General features: G+C 46.9%; 1 protein-coding gene across 2 annotated transcripts; it reads left to right on the top strand.

Annotated features, from left to right (window-relative positions):
- Positions 1-2624: 2624 nt before the first annotated feature.
- LOC105495232 (cytochrome P450 4A11) lies at positions 2625-15188 on the top strand. 2 transcript variants are annotated; one of them, XM_071093550.1, is made up of 12 exons: positions 2626-2876; positions 5970-6111; positions 6748-6792; positions 7590-7717; positions 8722-8846; positions 9215-9369; positions 9810-9916; positions 10001-10191; positions 10291-10424; positions 11323-11387; positions 11534-11610; positions 14061-15188. In XM_071093550.1, the coding sequence occupies exons 1-12, from the start codon at positions 2682-2684 to the stop codon at positions 14254-14256; spliced, it is 1560 nt and encodes a 519-aa protein (XP_070949651.1). In that variant the 5' UTR covers positions 2626-2681; the 3' UTR covers positions 14257-15188. The 2 variants fall into 2 exon arrangements, with proteins under 2 accessions (XP_070949654.1, XP_070949651.1); XM_071093553.1 differs by lacking the exon at positions 6748-6792 and having other exon boundaries at positions 2625-2876; positions 14061-14331.
- Positions 15189-20500: the final 5312 nt, after the last annotated feature.

Below are 20500 nucleotides of genomic sequence, written 5' to 3'. Positions count from 1 at the left end.
GGGAGAAAATTTTTACAATCTACTCATCTGACAAAGGGCTAATATCCAGAACCTATAAAGAACTCAATCAAATTTACAAGAAAAAAACAAACAACCCCATCAAAAAGTGGGCAAAGGATGTGAACAGACCCTTCTCAAAACAAGACATTCATACAGCCAACAGACACATGAAAAAATCCTCATCATCACTCGCCATCAGAGAAACGCAAATCAAAACCACAATGAGATACCATCTCACACCAGTTAGAATGGCAATCATTAAAAAATCAGGAAACAACAGGTGCTGGAGAGGATGTGGAGAAATAGGAACACTTCTACATGGTTGGTGGGACTGTAAACTAGTTCAACCATTGTGGAAAACAGCGTGGTGATTCCTCAAGGATCTAGAACTAGAAATACCTTTTGACCTAGCCATCCCATTACTGGGTATATACCCAAAGGATTATAAATCATGCTGCTAAAAAGACACATGTACATGTATGTTTATTGCAGCACTATTTACAATAGCAAAGACTTGGAATCAACCCAAATGTCCATCAGTGACAGACTGGATTAAGAAAATGTGGCACATATACACCATGGAATACTATGCAGCCATAAAACAGGATGAGTTCGTGTCCTTCGTAGGGACATGGATGCAGCTGGAAACCATCATTCTCAGCAAACTATCGCAAGAACAGAAAACCAAATACCGCGTGTTCTCACTCATAGGTGGGAATTGAACAATGAGATCACTGGGACACAGGAATGGCAACATCACACACTGGGTCCCATTGTGGGGAGGGGGCGGGTGAAGGATAGCATTAAGAGATATACCTAATGTAAATGACTAGTTAATGGGTGCAGCACACCAACATGGCACATTTATACATATGTAACAAAGCTGCACGTTGTGCACATGTACCCTAGAACTTAAAGTATAATTTTAAAAAATAAAAATTTTTTAAAAAGTTTCAAATCAACATATGCTGTCTAGGCTGCAGAAAAAAAACTTAATGTGTATACATTTTTCCTGGAAATGTAAATTAGTTCTGCCACTGTGGAAAGTAGTTTGGAGAGTTCTCAAGGAACTTGAAATAGAACTACTATTTGACCCAGCAATCCCAATGTTAGCTATATATCCAAAAGAAAATAAGTTATTCTACCAAAAAGATACCTCTACTTGTACATTCATCACAGCATTATTCACAATAGTAAAGACATGGAATCAAGCTTGGTGTCCATCAATGGTGGACTGGATAAAGAAAATGTGATACATATACAGAGTGGAATACTAGGCAGCTGCAAAAAGTAATGAAATCATGTTCTTTGCAGCAACATGGATGAATTGGGATGCAATCATCCTAAGCAAATTAACACGGCAACAGAAAACCAAATACCACATGTTCTCACTTATAAGTGGGAACTACGTGTTGGGTACTTATGGACATAAATATGGGAACAATAGACACTGGAGACTACTAGAGGGGTAGGTACAGATATGAGTAAGCATTGAAAATTTGACTAATATATGCCATACTCACTACCTGAGTGGCAGAATCATTTGTATCCAAACCCTTGGCATCACACAATATACCAGTGTAAAAAACCTGCATACATACCTGAATCTAATATAAAAGTTTAAATTATAAAAAGATGAAAAAAAAGAATGCTCATGCACAGATATGCATGTAAAAATGCCAGGGAGGGTTAATTCATAGCAATAGTTACTATTTAACCTACTTTACTTGAGGTTGGCAAAGCAATCATTTTTTAAATATTAATTTCTGTTCACTACAGATTGTTCTCAACAAAGTAGCCAGGGCTCCTGAACAGAGTGCAAAGTTCTGATTGTGTAATTGTATACTATTTAAGATGAAAGAGAATTGATAAACATGCTCCTGCTGTGGCTATAGTACTAGACTGAAGTAGGTCTAAAATTGCTCTAGGACTTTCTCCGGTACAGAAAGTAAACCTATCAATGGGGGAAAAAAATCATAACTAACATTATGTAGAATTTTTTTAATTGTCATGTATATGAACTGAGAAAAAAATCATGCTATGGATGTTATGAAACCAATCTCCCCAATGGAATAAAATAAAGTACTTGAACAGCTGCCATATTAGCATCTGTTTGCCCATATCATCATCCAGTTAACAGAAAGACGTAATTCCCACTCCTCACTCAATATATAGATGGAAGTGGTTTTTATGGTAAATAAAATTAGATTTAAATAAGATAAAAGTAATGATTCAGGACTTGGTTAATGTTAAGTTTAAATGTACATATCATATTGAGAATTTTCTTTGAATGTATAACAGAAAAAAGTGCTACTGAATGAACATTATTGCAATGTAGTAAAGCAGAATGTAAATTCCTTGAGGTCAGCATTCAAGTCTGTTTTCCTCACAGCGGTGCCTGGCACACAGTAAATGCTCATTAAATATTTGTGAGGTACATGGACAGGGGAATGTGGTAGACAGCTGATGAAGCTTTTCTTCCATTGTTCCCCTAGGAACATATGGATCCTAGTTCCTAGGATCCATAGTCAATCGATTATGAACCCTGAGGTCCAAGTTCTGCCCTCCCCCTTCACTCTCCCCACAAGTGGGCGGGACAATCCTCCCAGGACTTCAGCACAGTTGGACAGGGGTGGGCAGGGAGAGGTAGGGGCACTCAGAGATCCAGCAGGTGCTACACCATGAGTGTCTCTGTGCTGAGCCCCAGCAGACTCCTGGGTAGTGTCTCCGGGATCCTCCAAGTGACCTCCCTGCTCATTCTGCTTCTGCTGCTGATCAAGGCTGCTCAGCTCTACCTGCACAGGCAGTGGCTGCTCAAAGCCCTCCAGCAGTTCCCGTGCCCTCCCTCCCACTGGTTCTTTGGGCACTTCCAGAAGGTAGGGAGGAACTCAATGGGGGAGTGGGAGGGCAAAGAGGGATGGGGCTCTGAGATCCTGGTCACAAAATCCATAGAGAAAAGCCTTGTTTTGTAACAAACATGAGGCCTCAAAGGAACACCCAGCCTACCTCTCTAGTGTCAGCTTGTCCCAGTCATGACGAGCTCACTCCTCCCATGAAGCCCATCCTACTGGTCCTCAGCTCTATACCCATGCCCTCCTTCTGCAGATATCAAGTGTGTCTTGGCAGTCCTGCACGTGGAGGGCAATGCCTGATTGTCTCCAGGCTGATTACCCCATGAGTCTTGGCTTTTCTCAAAGAACAAGGCTTCTAGATGCTCCCTGCCCAGTCACTCAATGCCATCCCCTCTGCCTGGCCCTGCGTTTGCCTGGGAGCACAGACACCCATCTGAGGAATCCGTGCCGTGAGGAGTTCATGGTCTGTGAAGAATACAGGCAGGAATTTGAGAAGGTGCCAGACTGTAGGAAAAGAGCTCACTCTGCTGGGGTGGATATCCGAGGCAGAGATCTGCTGGTGTAGGGAACCAACTGGCTAAGTAAGTTTCCCCAAGACTCACGGAATTTCCACAACACGTGATTTAGGACCTGAAAACCTGACAATTGTGGGTACACATGAAGGGGGCAGCCTGCACAATGTTCTCCAGGTGAGGAGACTGGTGTCTGAGTTGCACATTGAACAGTGTCTGTTGACCTCCTGGCTCTCCTCCCACACACCCGGACTGTGAGCTCCCTGGATGTGAGCATGTCATCCCCTCCCTGTGCCCCAGCAATCAGCAAAATCCTGGCACACCTTGATGGTCAGCTCAGGTGTGTAGAGCAAGCTTGTCCAACCCATGCCCCATGGGGCTGCGTGTAGCTCAGGATGGCTTTGAAGGTGGCCCAATACAAATTCATAAACTTTCTTAAAACATTATGAGATTATTTTGCAATTTGTTTGAGCTCATCAGCTATCATTAGTGTTAGTGTATTTTATGTTTGGCCCAAGACAATTCTTTTTCTTCCAATGTGGCCTAGGAAAGCCAAAAGATTAGACATGCCAAGTGTAGAGGAACAGAGGAAAAAGAGAAAGGAGCAGCAAGAGGGCTGAGGAGGGACACAGCCCATCCCCTGTGCACTACTATCCCTGCATGGGGAGGGGGGAAGGTAGGAACAGAGCAAGGTAAGGGGCTGCATGGAGAGGGACTCACCAAGGTGCTATGAATTGAACATGCTTAAGTGGAGATAGAGGTTGCAGGGAGCTGAGGCCTGTTGTTTCTCAGTAAAGGAGGCAACATAGTTCTCAGCAGAGCAGAACCAATGTGGGGACCTGACAGTGTTCAAGCCCTATATGGACTGGTCCCAATACCACTCTGCCTTCTTTCCCATTCTCCTCCTTCACCATATGTTACTCACTACCTCACTACCTGCCTATACATTTCAACCTCTAGGCCTCTGATCACACTGTGCTTGCTACCTGGAATTATCTTCTCACTCATATCTATCTGTCAAGGCCCAGCACCAAGCTACCTCCTTCAAGAAGGCCTCCTGGGCCTCCCAGTAGTGAAGAGCCAACTCTTTTTTCTATGGGCTATCCTTCTCAAGAGGTCAGAGCAGTGTTAACTTGACTCGGTTATTTTTCTGCAGTGTCATAAGTGTGGGCTTCTTCTGGGAGAGACCATCTCAGATTTATCTTTGTAACCCAATAGTCCCTCAGTAGATGATGACTCAATGAGTGAGGAAGAGTTTTCTAATGTTCAGTTCTGAGTTAGGTCCCTCTTCAAAGCTTCCCCAGATGCTTATCCTTCCTTCCATTTCATGTCCATTATCCCCTACTGCACAGCCTCTAATCTTCCTTACCCCCCAACTAGACTGAAAATTCCACACAGATAAGGACCACAGCTGTGTCCTAATGCAGTGCCTGAACCACACTGGGCACATAGTGTGTGCGCAGTAAGCGTGTGCCGAATGAAGGAGCCTGTCCCACAGTAGGGCAAACTGCCTCAGAGCTGGAGAATATGATTGTCAGAAGGAGGTGGGCAGACATTAGATACTTATGTGGTAGACAGTTGCTTTGAGTTACTAGAAGCAGTTGAAATAAAGAAGAGTTGGCTACATGGAACATCACTAGGACCCAATGTCTATGAGGGTTCCAGATGAGATTAAAGCAAAGCTGAGTCTTGGAAGCTGAGGAGAGCTGGCTGCTCTGTGGCAGAGGGGAAGGGCATTTACGGTAGAGAAAAGAGCAAGTGCCAGGGCCCAGAAGAGTGAGCAGGTGTGTGAATCAGCAGCAGTGGTGGCATTGGCATTGGAGCTGAAACAAACAGGTGATGATGGAATTGCCAGCAGGGCTGGAGGCAAGAAAAGAGAAGTTGAAGCCAGAAAGCCAAGGGCTTTGTGATCCACATCGAAGAGTTTAGAAAGATGACTGCAGGCAGCAGGGAGCTCATAATTCATTGATAAATGAAAATACAAATAAGAAACTCAAATCTCAAAATTATAGTCCAACACCAGCACCATATGCATATACCCAGACTCTATCCCATAAATCTGCACATTTTCAACATGTAGAATACTATTATGCACACAATTTTATAGTTAGTCTTTTTTTGCTTAGCCATACACATCCCAAATGCTATTTTATCTTAACAAATATTTACCATATATGCTGGGATAATATTGAAAATATAACAAGTATGATTATATAAAATTATTGTGTAATTTTAAATGTTTGCATTAATTCATTTTATTCTCTAAATATACTAAATCATTTTACAAATCTACTTATCAAGTAATATGAGTTATGCACATAGCCCATGGAAATTGTTGTATTTAGGACTTCCAGAGATTTTACACAACATGAAGACAAAGGCTGACTTAAATTTCTGCTGGCAGTATTGAGTGAGGGCTCATAGCACTTGGCCTAATGTCAAGTCCTGGGGAGAGAACAAGAATCTGGATTACAGCTCAAGTCATCAGAAATTGACCTAAATCCCTAACCTCTGCTACATGGCTCCTGTGGTTGTCCTGCCCTTCACTCCTGCTGCAAAGACTAGAAGTAAATGAAAGTGTTCATCTGTCTACCCTCATTGACAGTTCCAACAGGACCAGGAGCTACAAAGGATTCGGAAATGGGTGGAGATGTTCCCAAGTGCCTGTCCTCTTTGGCTATGGGGAGGCAAAGCTCGTGTCCAGCTCCATGACCCTGACTATATGAAGGTGATTCTGGGGAGATCAGGTGAGATAGAACTCCCATCCCAACTGCAATGTCTCTTCCCTCTTGACACATGCCCCTGGGTCTGTAAAATTCCAGAAGAGAATGGCTGTTCAAACATCAATATCTGAAACCTCTCCCATGCATCCACCAAGCCCACCATGCCCAGGCTGTAGTCAAAAATATTTACTGAATAGTGAATGTTTAAAACAGTATGTGGGGCTGAATTTTCTATTCTTTTTTCTATTTCTCTATTAAGAAAATTGAGGTTCTCTGAAATGTAAATTGCCTCAGATCTGTAAAACAAATTTCATACCCACATTGACTTGGGTTTCGAAGCTCTAATTGTTGTCTGTCCTGGTATGCAGGTGACTAGGAAAACATCAATGTAGAAAATCCCATGGCTCTGTATTATTCATTGTCATTGAAGACCTAGCCTATGTGTCTCACCAGTTCACCTTCCTAGCCCTCTGGGTGTTTTCCTGATGGAACACTGAGTCTGTCTTCCTGAGCTCACACTGACATTCAGGATAGAAATAGAAGTGGGAGATGACATGGGTCAAACTGCCAACTGACAGACACCAAGAACTGATGGCTGCCTCTGAGACTGCCTTGCTTAGTAGCTCCTAGTTTCCTATAAAGCCCTTTCTTACCTTTCAGACCCGAAATCCCATGGTTCCTACAGATTCCTGGCTCCATGGATTGGTATGTGTGCAAACTAGGGCTGCAGCCCACTCCCTAGTTAGGTTTGAGTTATTTCTTTGGCTCACAGAAAACAACAGATTAGGGGCCATCCCCAAATCAAGCCTCATTTCCTTCTTCTTTTTTTTTTTTTTTTTTTTTTGAGACGGAGTCTCGCTTTGTCACCCAGGCTAGAGTGCAGTGGCCGGATCTCAGCTCACTGCAAGCTCCGCCTCCCAGGTTCACGCCATTCTCCTGCCTCAGCCTCCCACGTAGCTGGGACTACAGGCGCTCGCCACCTCGCCCGGCTAGTTTTTTGTATGTTTTAGTAGAGACGGCGTTTCACCATGTTAGCCAGGATGGTCTCGATCTCCTGACCTCGTGATCCGCCCGTCTCGGCCTCCCAAAGTGCTGGGATTACAGGCTTGAGCCACCACGCCCGGCCCTCATTTCCTTCTTCTAACAAGACCCTCACCTCTTCCTAATGCTGGTGCAAACCTTCCTGAGGCTCAGCTTCTTCCATTTCATGTCTCAGTTCTCTCCAGACATCCTTGGCCTCACATTTATTTCACATCTGCCCACAACCCTTTTCAACCTTTATCTCACAGCTCACATCATAATCACATGGATGTAGCAGCTCAATCAGAAAATTCGCATGCCTGGAACGTACCTCCTTTTCCTACATTTGCCCATGATGTGGCTTCTTCTGGATAGTTCTCTCCCCAAGAAGCCACCTTTCTCCCTCCCAAATTGTCACCAGTCATCCCTAGGTCTGTGCAGCCCCCGACACACACACATACACACATTCATGTCTACCTTAGGGTACGGCTTGCTCCTGTTGAATGGGCAGACATGGTTCCAGCACCGACGGATGCTGACCCCAGCCTTCCACTATGACATCCTGAAGGCCTACGTGGCGCTCATGGCCGACTCTGTACGAGTGATGCTGGTGAGTCCATGTCTCTCTGCTCTCCCCACACCCACGCACAGCACACACTCTCACGAACTCCACTCTCAACCCTGTGTCCCACAGGCGGCTGTAGACATAGACACATGGAACAACACTCTCATGTCATTGCTGTGAGAGTAGAGGGTTCCCCAGAGTTGTATAAAGTAGGAGAACACCCAGGCATCAGGTCAGATCCACACTTTGGTCCCCACCATAGGAATAGAGATTCGTGGTGAACACAAGGCCCTTCTCCTCCCACTTTGAAACCTTCAGCACAAGGGACCGGAGGAGTATGCAATCTTGTTGGACAGCAGGACTTCCTATGCTGGCTGGCCTGGGCAATGGCAGCCTCAGTGGCAGCATGGACAGGCCAAGATGTCACCCACCCGGGCTCTAGCCTGGGGCCCCAGGTTTCTGCATAGATTTAAACCACCCTTGGAAGGAAATGAACACCAGGTCTATGTTCTCAGAGCAATATCTGCCATAGCATCATCTCCGATCAGGACTCTGATTTCTCACCCAACTGTGCCCAGCAAATTTTGATGAATGGAAAAGAATTGAAGTCTCTGTTTTCTCTACAACAGAATGCCCATACTAGCCCCTTAAGCTATCTTTGGCACTGAAACTTTCCTACTAGTCCCTCAGAACTAGCTCAGCTCTCAGAACACTGAAGAGTCCCCCATTATTTATCCCAGAACAACAATAACAACAAAATTTTCACAACCATATGTCCTAACTGAATCTCAAAATTCAATACTTAATCCATGCTATTGCGAGAGGATCTGTTTAATGTTGAATTAAAAGAATTAGGGGTCAATTTACCAACACTGGCTTTACAGTCCCAGTTTCTACAATGCATCTGCTCTGTAAAAGGAACAATCCCAACCAAGATATCTGCAAGCTACAGGAAAAAACAAGATATCTGCAGGTACAGGAAAAAGCCAGGCCTTATTAGCAAAGCACTTCTTGGAGATTAAGAAGGTTCATGCCCCCTCCCACCACAGGACAAATGGGAAAAGCTCCTTGGCCAGGATTCCCCTCTGGAGGTCTTTCAGCACGTCTCCTTGATGACCCTGGACACCATCATGAAGTGTGCCTTCAGCCACCAGGGCAGCATCCAGGTGGACAGGTCAGTGCTAACCCTCCAGTTGCAGGGCCCTTGTTCTTATCAAGCGGAGTGCACATACCTGAGGGGCAGGTGGGGGAGCGTGAAGGCTCACCTCCACACAAAGGAAGAGTCAGTCTCTGACCAAACTCTAATTCCAGTCCAGACCAAACAAAGTCTCAGGAACAGATGCCTAATTCCTAGCACAGGTGGACCCTGGTTGTTCATACCATCTGATAAAGGCCAAAGGATAATAGGGCTGTAAGACAGAAGAAACATTGCCTCAAGGCTGCTTGTCCCCATTATCTGAGGCTGCCTCCTCTCAGACCCCATTCTACTTCCGGGTAATGGGCCCACCCCTACTATGGTCTCTTCCTCATACTCTCCCGCAGGGATTCTCAGTCCTACATCCAGGCCATTAGTGACCTGAACAACCTGGTTTTTTCCCGTGTGAGGAATGTTTTTCACCAGAATGACACCATCTACAGCCTGACCTCTACTGGCCGCTGGACACACCGCGCCTGCCAGCTCGCCCATCAGCACACAGGTTCTGTCTCTTCCTCTTGTCTCCCGGCGATTCCCAGGCACAGTGGAAGAACCTGCCCTGACTCCTCAGGCAGAAAAGGCCCCTAGGAACCCTGCAGAAGCCAGAACACACTCAGTCTGGGGAATTCCCTTGCTCAGGGGCTGGGAGCCGAGATGTGAGGGGCCAGATTCTGTGCCTTAGTTTATCAATGTCCCCACATGGAAGTAACTGAATGAAACCCTGTCCAAACGGCATTCAAACGGGGCCTTCATGAACTGTGCCACTGGAGGAAGGGGTGCCCTGCCTCACACAGTACTAGAGCTTCTACCCCTGACCCTGCACCCACACTCACATTCATGCTGATATCTACCAGACACCCACATGGGGGCACTTGGGCAGCTAGGCCTCCTGGGGGCTGCTGATGGTCCCAGCTCTGCCTGGTAACCATTGTTCTGGTACAGACCAAGTGATCCAACTGAGGAAGGCTCAACTACAGAAGGAGGGGGAGCTGGAGAAGGTCAAGAGGAAGAAGCACTTGGATTTCCTGGACATCCTCCTCTTGGCCAAAGTGAGTATGTGTAGGAGAGGCCTGAGTCTTTGCCCAGAAGTACAGAGCAAGTACAGCCCTGCACTTTCACCACGGTCTTCCCAGATGGAGAATGGGAGCATCTTGTCAGACAAGGACCTCCGTGCCGAAGTGGATACATTCATGTTCGAGGGCCACGACACCACAGCCAGTGGGATCTCCTGGATTCTGTATGCTCTGGCCACACACCCCAAGCATCAGGAGAGGTGCCGGGAAGAGATCCATGGCCTCCTGGGTGATGGAGCCTCCATCACCTGGTGAGTGAGGGCTCAAAAGATGGGGTTCCATGCCTTCTCTACAGGGGAAGCCCCTGGTCTGCCCGGGCCTTGCTGATGTTCAGGATGGGCTTGTTTCAGGAACCACCTGGACCAGATGCCCTACACCACCATGTGCATTAAGGAGGCACTGAGACTCTACCCACCGGTGCCAGGCATTAGCAGAGAGCTCAGCACTCCCGTCACTTTCCCTGATGGGCGCTCCTTGCCCAAAGGTATGAACTTCCCCCACCCTCTCGCCTAAACTCTCCACAGGGACATGTGGTGGGTCAGAAATCCATGTGTGCTTCAGAGTTCTGCACATCTCTGGGTCTCCCTTTTGTATTAAAAAAATCAAAAACATACTTTGTATTTAGGATTAAGAATTTGAAATGTCTGGCCGAGAGCTTGAACCCACCAAAAGTTCAAGAAATAAATGTTAATCTCCGAATGTGGCCTTGGGTCAGTAACTCTAAAATTCTACTCCTTGAGATGTGCGGGGCTGGAAAGAGAATCAGACAAGGGCAGAGAGGGATGTGTTTCTTTCCTCATGGGGTCAGTGCAAAAGATGCTGATCAGGAATCTCATTTCCCGGGTCAGCTGTTGTCCAGTCTCTGAGGAACTCTCAGGTTGATGGCAGAGAGCAGCTGATGACCAGATCTGGGGCCACCAAGGCACAACCTCCCCGGTTCTGGTCCCAGTCCTGCCATAACCTAGTTGTGTGAACATAGATAAGACAATTGGTCTCTTTGAGACTCAGGTATCTCCCCTGAAAACTGAGAGCAAAAGAATGTCTTCCTTGGAGTGCTGTTATATTGAGTGAGTTCATGTATATTCTCCAACGGACCTTGGAGGATATTTGATGAATGTGAAATGTCCCTGAACTTACTCTAAACAGTAATGCTCTGATTCTTTCTTGCTTCTCATTCCTGCATAAATGGTTGTCTATTCATCATCTGAACTCACATGCTTTGTCAAGCCTAACCCACCTGCATAATGGCAGAATCATCCCAGTCAAAGTGACAATTTGTGGAAAGTAGGCCTTTTGGGCCTTCTTTTGCCCCTGCTGGCTGAAGTACCAGGCCACCCCGGGAGAATGATCAGTCTTCTCTCTGTTTCCAACCTGCACCACAGGTATCACGGTCGTGCTCTCCATTTATGGCCTTCACCACAACCCAAAAGTGTGGCCCAACCCAGAGGTATGTAGTCCCTGAGAGGAGGAAGTGGGGTGATCTCTCAAGACCAATACCTTCTCCTGCTTCCACCTCTGGGAGTCCTGTCCCCTCGTGGGTGGCAAGTAGGGGCTGGATCCTTACCTATCCTGGCTCTGGTGCTCTCTCTGCAGGTGTTTGACCCTTCCCGTTTTGCACCGGGTTCTGCTCAACACAGCCACGCTTTCCTGCCCTTCTCAGGAGGATCAAGGTGAGACGTCCTGTGTGGTAATTGGAAGAGAGAAATAAGGGAAGTCTCTGGTCAATCCTCTGATCTTTGAGAGCCAGATGTTCATATGTGGCGTCTTCAGATGTGCCCTTAAATGTTGGTACTTGTGGGAAAGTCAGGCACCTGGTGTGGGTGTCTCTGTACAAAAGGAAGGTGGCATTCCAGAGCACCCCATGGAGACTTTGCTCCCTCTGCTTCCTCAAATAGGCAGCCTGAATTCACTGTCAGTGCATGTTCCACCCTTCAGTATATTCACATATTTTCCTCACTTTAGGGATATGAATTATCAAAATTAGATATTCTCCAGTAAATTCACCTTCAGCTGTTTGCTTTTCTCAGTTATCACGAATAGTAAACAGTAGATTTCTCTTTCCCCACACATCCTCAATGCTGCACACAACTTTCCCTATTTAATTCACCAGTCTGCCATAGAGATGAATCATTGAAATTTTTGCGTCTGTTCCTAATACAGATGACCTGCAAGTCCTACCTTTCAAGCCACATAAGGGAGAGGTTAAGGTAGCCCTTTGAAGAAAGTTTTACAACAGTGTGTGTCATATCATACATTTTTCTGTCTTGCCCAATGAAATTGTTACTGCATTATATAGTGTTCACATATTTATGTCTATTTCCCCATTTGGCAAATCTGTACATACCTTGGGATCTTTATGCCATAGTCCTGTAATCCACTTAGCACAATATTGGCCGAAAACACAAAAATGTGAACAGTACACTGTCTTGGAGAGAAAAGCACAATAATTATTATATAACGCACAACATTTGAAGACTCCTGGTATGTGAAATATAAAACACACTTGAAATAGCTGCTGAGCTGGAGAGGAAAACTCCAGAATGGCTGCGGTGGAAATCATCGTGGCATCAGAAATTGTCCTGTGACATACAAACAGGCAAAACAATACAAATTCTTAGTAGAAACAAAGTTTGTTCAAAGAAATAATTATGTGACTTCTTCAAATGGTGAGTTCACTTTCACAGAACAGGCTTTAAGAAAAAGCTTCCTCCTGAAACTCCTTCTCCAGCACTGGTCTGTCTATCCCAGCATGAGAAAGTCTTCCTAAACATTGCCTGCAAATCATGTCGCTGCCATTAGAAAACCGGAGAGCATTCCTAAGCTCCATTTCTAGCTCAGAACTATATTTACTCTCAGTGTATTTCCTTCTATTTTATTCATTTTAAAACTTAAATAACATCATTCAAATATAAAAGTATTTCTTAAGCCTACCTCTGTGGGTCAAGTCCTGTGCAGCGTGATAAGAAAACAGAGATAAAAGGTACAAAAATGTGTTGTACAAAAATATATCCTGTGCTCCAGACACACATCATTCCATCATCCATCCTTTCACTCATTCACTCACTGAGTGGCTTGTCGAGTGTCCCTGTCCCTGGTGCTGTCTGAGACTGTGAGTGTTCATGGATAAATCGCGAATGCTACCTGGGGGGCTGGGAGGGAGAGTCACAGCTGGCAGGGAGTGAGAGGCAGCTGGGCTCTGACTTTAGCCTTGAGGATGTGGCAGGCAGAGGTGGAGGGAGGACATTCTCAGCCATCTCCACATGAACAGGCCTAGGACATGGGCTGAACAGGTAAAATGTGGGTGAGTTAACAGCCCACAGAGGGCTTGTCTGCCAACTGAGGCATTGGGATGCTGTCCCCTCTATGATGCAGAGCGCGGGAGGGTCTGAGCTGGGCTGTGGCTTCAGTGTGCAGGGAGGGGAAGCAGAAATCCAGAAAGTCCAGGTGAGAAGACTGAGGAAAGGCAAAGAAGGACGTTTCTGGGGTAGAATTAGAAGGCTACAGGGGCTGGTGGATGGAGGAGTGAGGTTAGACAGGAACCCGGACCCTGGAGTGGGAGGCAGGTGGGGCAACAGCTGAGGACCACCCACCCAGTTCCCCTCCAAGAAGCCTCCCGTTGCCCTTCTGACTCCCTTAATCCACCCATCGGGGGCCCCCTATGAGGATTCAGGTCCCCGTGCATCCCACTACATGGGGCTTCCCACACCTGAGAGTGTGGCCCACCCTCACCCTACAGGACCTGAACTGACCTCCACACTGAAGAACAAGAAATGTTTGTGGAGGAGTGAACAAACCACTGATTAACCCTTTATCTATTCATGTGATTAGACTCTGCCTTAGAGCCCTGGCCCTGTCTTGATAGAGGGTTTCAGGCCTGCTGAGAGCAGAGGTAGAAGATGGAAGTTAGGAGCTAGCCCAGGAAGACGGCTCTGTCCAAGGTTTGGGATAGTGTGAAGCCAGGATGGGGTAGAAGTGTCCATAGGCTGTAAGTGTGCAGGGGCTGGACACATGAGGTTGGGCACTGAATGCCCAGCCCAGGGCTGGGGTCAGGGGCCAAAACCTGCTCAGATCAGAATGGAGCTGAGGCCTCTTCTCAATTCATTGTCTCTGCCTGGCCTAGGAACTGCATCGGGAAACAATTTGCCATGAACGAGCTGAAGGTGGCCACGGCCCTGACCCTGCTCCGCTTCGAGCTGCTGCCTGACCCCACCAGGATCCCCATCCCCATGGCACGACTTGTGTTGAAGTCCAAAAATGGAATCCACCTGCGTCTCAGGAGGCTCCCTAACCCTTGTGAGGACAAGGACCAGCTTTGAGGGCCTCCACCTGCCATCCTGTCTTCCTGACCCCCGCTCCTGTCTCCTGTCTGTCTGCCCATATCCTGCTTTCTATCTGCCCACCTTCCCTTCTTCCCACCTGCCTGCTGTCCTGCCTCCTGTCCCTCAGTCTGCCTGCCCTTCTCTCTCTCACCTTTCTCCAGGCTCCCTACCTGCTTGTCTACCTGTCTCCTACCCACCTGTATCTCTTGTTGGGAGAAAAACTTGGTGTTGAGAGAAGCTGAGGCTTCTGCATGTCTGACATAATGTAAGAGTCTTGGAACATGTCGAGGGTCCAGTGTCTAAAACACCTTGTGGCCTTTGGAACACCACACTGTGTGCTAAAGGGTGGAAGGCTACCCTGACGCACCATCATCTAAGCCCAGGGCATAAAACCCCTCATGACTTGGAAAGAATCCAGGGCTCGTGGCTCTGGAATGTGTCTGGACCTGCTGGCTCCTTGCTTCTTGCTCTCCCAGGATCAATTGTATCTTGAGTTAAAAGAACCTGCTCTCCATTATCTCAAGTAGCAGAGCATATGCTAAACCGTCAGTTGTAAATCATGTGCTTAATGCAATGTGCTCTTTCGACCCCCACATTCTCACCACCTGTTTCTTGGTTCGATCACCAATAAATAGTCTGGGCTTCCAGAGCTCCGGGCCTTCACAGCCTCCATACTTAGCGTTGGCAACCTGGACCCACTTTCTCCTTCAAACTGTCTTTTCTCATTCCTTTGACTCTGCCGGACTTTGTCACCCCCACGACCTGGTGTTGGCTCTGATCACTCCAACATCCCTGAATCTCCACTCACCTCCCAAACTCCTGCCTGCCCTCCAGACTGTCTGCCCATACATCTATCTCCTTCTTCCTGCCTGCTTGTCTGTTTCGGTGTTAGTTTCCTATTGCTGCTGTAATAAACTATCACAATCTCAGTGATTTTAAATAACGGCTTTTTATTCTCTTATAGTTCTGGAGGTCAAAGTCAGATATGAGTTTCACTGGATGAAAACAAATTCTGGACCAATTTGTTGGCCAAACCCCCACCCCCAGAAGGCTTCAGGGAGAGCCCCGCCCCTTGGCGTTTCAGCTCCAGAGCTGCCTTTTTTGCATTCCTTGGTACTGTCCCCTCCTTCCTCTATAAAGCCAATGGCATCTTCAAATCTCTCGCTCTCTCTGACTGTCTTCACATCTCTTTCTCTCTTATAAGGACCCTTGTGGTTAGTTACATCAAGCTTATTAAGATAATCAAAGATAATGTCACCACCTCAAGATCCATTACTTACTCAAAAGTCCATTGTGACATATGCAGTTCCACAATCACAGGTTTCATGAATTAGGATGTGGACAACATGGAGACCCATTGTTCATCCTAGCACAGCCCCTACCTGATTGTCATCTGATGTGTCCATCTAAACCTGTCCTGTATGCTACCCACCTACGTACATGATTGTCAGTCAGACAATCCCTCCATCTTCCCTCCTCTTTAGAATAAGGTTTGCAAGCTTGCATGCTTTGTCCAGCTTCACATGGAAGGCGATAGGGTTAGAAGAGGAGACACTAAGGCAGGGAGATAAATCCCTACTGAGGAAGGAAAATGGAGATGAGGTGTGCCCATTGGTGCCAGAACCCAAGCAGGACCTGACTTGACCCATCCCCCTGCACACAGCCTCCTACCATGTCTCCCCTGGTGCCCACACCCTGTCCAGCTCCTGAGGCTCCCATGGTAGCTAAGTTTAGACAAAGGATATTTATCTAGGAGATCAGAGGGAGAAGCTCACACCCATAGGGAAAAGACCGCAGGCCTCCATTCAAGATTTAGATTCAAGATGAATCACAGCAAGGCTGAGCTAAGGGCCTGTCTTGCTATGTTTTGTGTTACTGTAACCGAATACCCAAAGCTGGGTAATTGATCTAGAAAAGAGGTTTTTTGGCTCATGATCTGGTGGCTGAAAAGTTTAAGTTTAGGCAGCTCAGTCAGATGCAGGCCTCATGCAGCTTCCACTCGTGGCAGAAAGCAAAAAGGGAGTGGCACGTGCTACGATTGCATGGTGACAGAGGAAGCATGAGAGAGAGACTAAGGAAGCAAGACTCTGTTTTGGTCCCAATGTCTTGGAAACTTGTCCATTCCAGATACAGCAAAAACTCAAGCCCGTGAGGTGGAAGGGGGCACTCATCTCTTCATAAAGGATCTGTTCCCATGATCTAAATATCTCCCACTGGGACCCACCTCCCAACACTGCTGTGTTGGGGATGAAGGTTTCAGGAGGAGTTTGGTTAGGAACACCCCACATCCCAGCCATAGTGAAGCTGCACTGAGCTGAGCAGGAAAGCCTCAAAGGCCTGGTCTGGCATGAGGGCCTTGTAAACTCAGCTCTCTCCACTGTCCCAGTAGGTGTAGAAAGACACCCCAGCCTAGCAACGTCACCAGGCACCTGTCAACCTCCCTCACATATGGAACCTGCAGGCTTCTCAGGAAGCTCATGGAGTGGGCAGCTGTCCAGTCAGGGGTGGGAGGAGCCCAGGCAGGCAAATGGGTCCGGCTGGTGGAAGAGGCTGTCAGACCCCAAGCAGCTCCTTCCCAACAGCACGAATTCTTGGTCGTCTTCTGCCTCTCTGGCTGGCCACCGTGATGGGGCAGGGGCAGCCTCAACCCTGCCCGCACTTGGTGACTGCCTGGGTGCTGGTACTGCTGACCCTGGGCCCTGTTCCAGCACCCAGGCCCCATGTACTACCCCTGGGCTAGTGTCACTGATTGTCCCAGCCTCTCGCAATGCAGACTGTGCTTCCCTTCCTATATCTGAACCCAGGTGTTCCTCCCACCTATTGCCCATTCCTAGCCCAGGACCTTGGATGCCATACAGAGAACTTCCTCTGCCTGAGGTCTGAAAGCTCATTCTGTGACCCTGAAAGGGCTTCTCTTCTAGTTTGTGCCTACAACTAGGACCTCCCTCCAAGTCCCCTGAGTTCCCAGGTCATTGGATTAATTCAGTCCTGCTCTGAGAATGGGCAGGAAAGGGGAGGGCTGGACAGCAGGTGATCAGCCAGAAGTGGAGGGAGATGGAAAAACTGGGAGAGAAGAGTGACCTGGGAACATCATGGATAGAATGGCCAGCCAGTCCCCTGGCATCAGGAGATTTACAAGGGCTCATGTTGGCCATGCTCAAAGACCACAGGATAGTGGGCACTCACTCCCATTACTACCCCTAATACCTGGTTGAAAAGAGGAAGAGGAAGTGAATCATGTAAATGAAAGTCTCATTGCAATTGGAGAGATGGAGACCTCAGAGTGATCAAAAAGATAGGGAAGGTGCACAAGGAAGGCGAATCTGAATATTTCTATGTAAAAGAATGATGTTGAACTTTTACATACACCATATACAAAGTAAAAAAAAAAATGGATAGAAGGGTTGAAAGATAGCCCACAGAATGGCAGAATATATTCACAAATCAAATGAGAACATATAAAGCACTCCAACACACAACAACTGAAGAGGGCCAGTCCCTCCACACCTGTGGGTGTTTCTCATCAGATGGGACAAGAGACTGAGAAAAGAAATAAGACACAGAGACAAAGTATAGAGAAAAAACAGTGGGCCCAGGGAACCGGCACTCAGCATACAAAGGACCCGCACCAGCACTGGTCTCTGAGTTCCCTCAGTATTGTTGATCACTATCTCTACCATCTCGGTGAGGGGGATGTGGCAGGACTATAGGGTAATGGTGGGGAGAGGGTCAGCAGGAAAACATGTGAGCAAAGGACTCTGTGTCATAAATAAGTTTAAGGAAAGGTGCAGTGCCTTGATTTGCACATACACAAACATCTCAGTGCAATAAAGAGCAGTGTTGTCACCAGCATGTCTCACCTCCAGCCCTAAGGTGGTTTTCTCCTATCTCAGTAAATAGAACATACAATCGGGTTTTACACAGAGACATTCCATTCCCAGGGACAAGCAGGAGATAGATGCCTTGCTCTTATCTCAACTGCAAAGAGGCCTTTCTCTTTCACTAATCCTCCTCAGCACAGACCCTTTATGGGCGTTGGGCTGGGGGACAGTCAGGTCTTTCCCTTCCCACGAGGCCATATCTCAGGCTATCACGGGGGGAGAAATCTTGGACAATACCTGGCTTTCCTGGGCAGAGGTCCCTGCAGCCTTCCACAGTGTATTGTTTCCCTGGGTACTCGAGATTAGAGAATGGCAATGACTTTTACCAAGCATACTGCCTTCAAACACTTTTTTAACAAAGCGCATCCTGCACAGCCCTAAATCCATTAAACCTTGAGTCAACACAGCGTATGTCTCTGCAAGCACAGGGTTGGGGCTAGGGTTACAGATTAAGAGCGTCTCAAGGCAGAAGAATTTCTCTTAGTACAGAACAAAATGGAATTTCTTATGTCTACTTCTTTCTACAGAGACACCGTAACAGTGTGATCTCTCTTTCTCTTCCCCACAACAACAAAATACCACAATCCCATTCAAAAATTCAAAGGACTTCAATAGAAACTTCTGCAAAGAAGATATGCAAGTGATCCATAAGCACACCTGGAAAGACGCTCAACTTCATTAGTCATTGGAGAAATGCAAATCAAAACCACAGTGAGATACCACTTCATATCCTTTAGAAAGGCTATAATTATTTTTTAATGGAAAATACGAAATGCTGGACAGAATATGGAGAAATTGAAACTCTTATGAATTGCTGGTGAGTGTAAATTGGCATAGCCAATTTGCAAAACCAATTTGTGGTTCCTCAGAAAAACAAAATCACAATTTCCCTGGGACCCAGCAATTCCACTTTTAGATGTATACCCAATGGATTTGAAAGCAGGGATTTGAACAGATCCTTGTAAACCAATATTCACAGCAACATTATTCACAGTAATTATCAGGTTGAAGAGCCCAAGTGTCCATCAACAGAAGAATGGGTTCACAAAATGTGGTATACGGACAATGAAATATCATTCAGTCATAGAAAGAATGAAGTTCTGATACACACTACAGCAGGAATGATAGTGATAACAGCATGCTAAATAAAATTTGACAGACATCAAAGGAAAAATATATGATTCCACTCCTAAGTAGTAGATTAAGCAAATTCATAGATTAGACAAAGTAGTAGAGGATAATGAGGACTGGGAGAAGGCAGAGTTATCATGTAATGATTACAGAGTTTCTTTAGAGTAATGAAAAGCTTTTGGAAATAGGTAGTGATGATGGTTGTAAAACACTGTAGGATCTGCTGCCAAGATGGCCAAATAGGAACAGCTCTGGTCTGCAGCTCCCAGCAAGACCAACACAGAAGGCAGGTGATTTCTGCATTTCCAATTGAGGTAGACTGTTCATCTCTTTGGGACTGGTTAGGTAGTCAGTGCAGGCCACAGAGGGCAAGCAGAAGCAGGGTGGGGCATAGCCTCACCAAGGAAATGCAAGGAGTGTGGGGGCCTCCCTTTCCCAACCAAGGGAAGCCATGAGAGACTGTGCTACCAGCCCAAATACTACATTTTTCCCATGGTTTTGCAATCTGCAGACCAGGAGATTCCCTCATGTGCCTACACCACCAGGGCCCTGGGTTTCAAGTGAAATACTGTGCAGCTGTTCAGGCAGACACTACACTAGCTGCAGGAGGATTTTTTTTTCATACCCTAGTGGTGACTGGGACCCCAGAGAGACAGAACTGTTCATTCCCCTGGAAAGGGGGCTGAAGCCAGGGAACCAAGTGGTCTCACTCAGTGGGTTCCATTCCCACAAGGCCCAGCAAGCTAAGAACCACTGGCTTGAAATTTTCACTGATAGCACAGCAGTCTGAAGTCAACCTGTGATGATTGAGCTTGGTGGAGGGAGGGGCATCTGCCATTACTGAGGCTTGAGTAGGCAGTTTTCCCCTGACAGTGCTAAAAAGGCCTGAAAGTTCAGACTGGGAAAACTCAACACAGTGAGGCAAAGTGGCTGTGGCCAGTCTGCCTCTCTGGAGTCCTCTTCACTGGGCAGGGCATCTCTGAAAGAAAGGCAGCAACCCCAGCCAGGGGCTTATAGATAAAATTCCCATCTCACTGTGGGCATAGCTTCAGTGGACTTAAACATTTCTGCCTGCTGGCTCTGAAGACAGCAGTGGATCCTGACAAGGAGGGTTCTGCCAACACAGTGCTTGAGCTCTGCTAAGGGACAGACTGCCTCCTCAGGTGGGTCCCTGATCCCCATGCCTCCTGACTGCCAGAGACCTCCCGACAGGGGTTGACTGACACCTC

This window comes from Macaca nemestrina, chromosome 1 (genome assembly GCF_043159975.1).
Source record: "Macaca nemestrina isolate mMacNem1 chromosome 1, mMacNem.hap1, whole genome shotgun sequence".
Lineage (NCBI taxonomy): Eukaryota > Metazoa > Chordata > Mammalia > Primates > Cercopithecidae > Macaca > Macaca nemestrina.
Note: the sequence above shows the minus strand (reverse complement) of the source record. Positions and strands in the feature narration are given on the sequence as shown.

Coding starts and splice junctions, on each gene's coding strand:
- LOC105495232 (XM_071093550.1), top strand. CDS start 2,682: ATGAGTGTCTCTGTGCTGAGCCCCAGCAGACTCCTGGGTAGTGTCTCC. Junction 2,877..5,969: donor TCTTTGGGCACTTCCAGAAG/GTAGGGAGGAAC, acceptor CCTCATTGACAG/TTCCAACAGGACCAGGAGCT. Junction 9,370..9,809: donor GCTCGCCCATCAGCACACAG/GTTCTGTCTCTT, acceptor GTTCTGGTACAG/ACCAAGTGATCCAACTGAGG.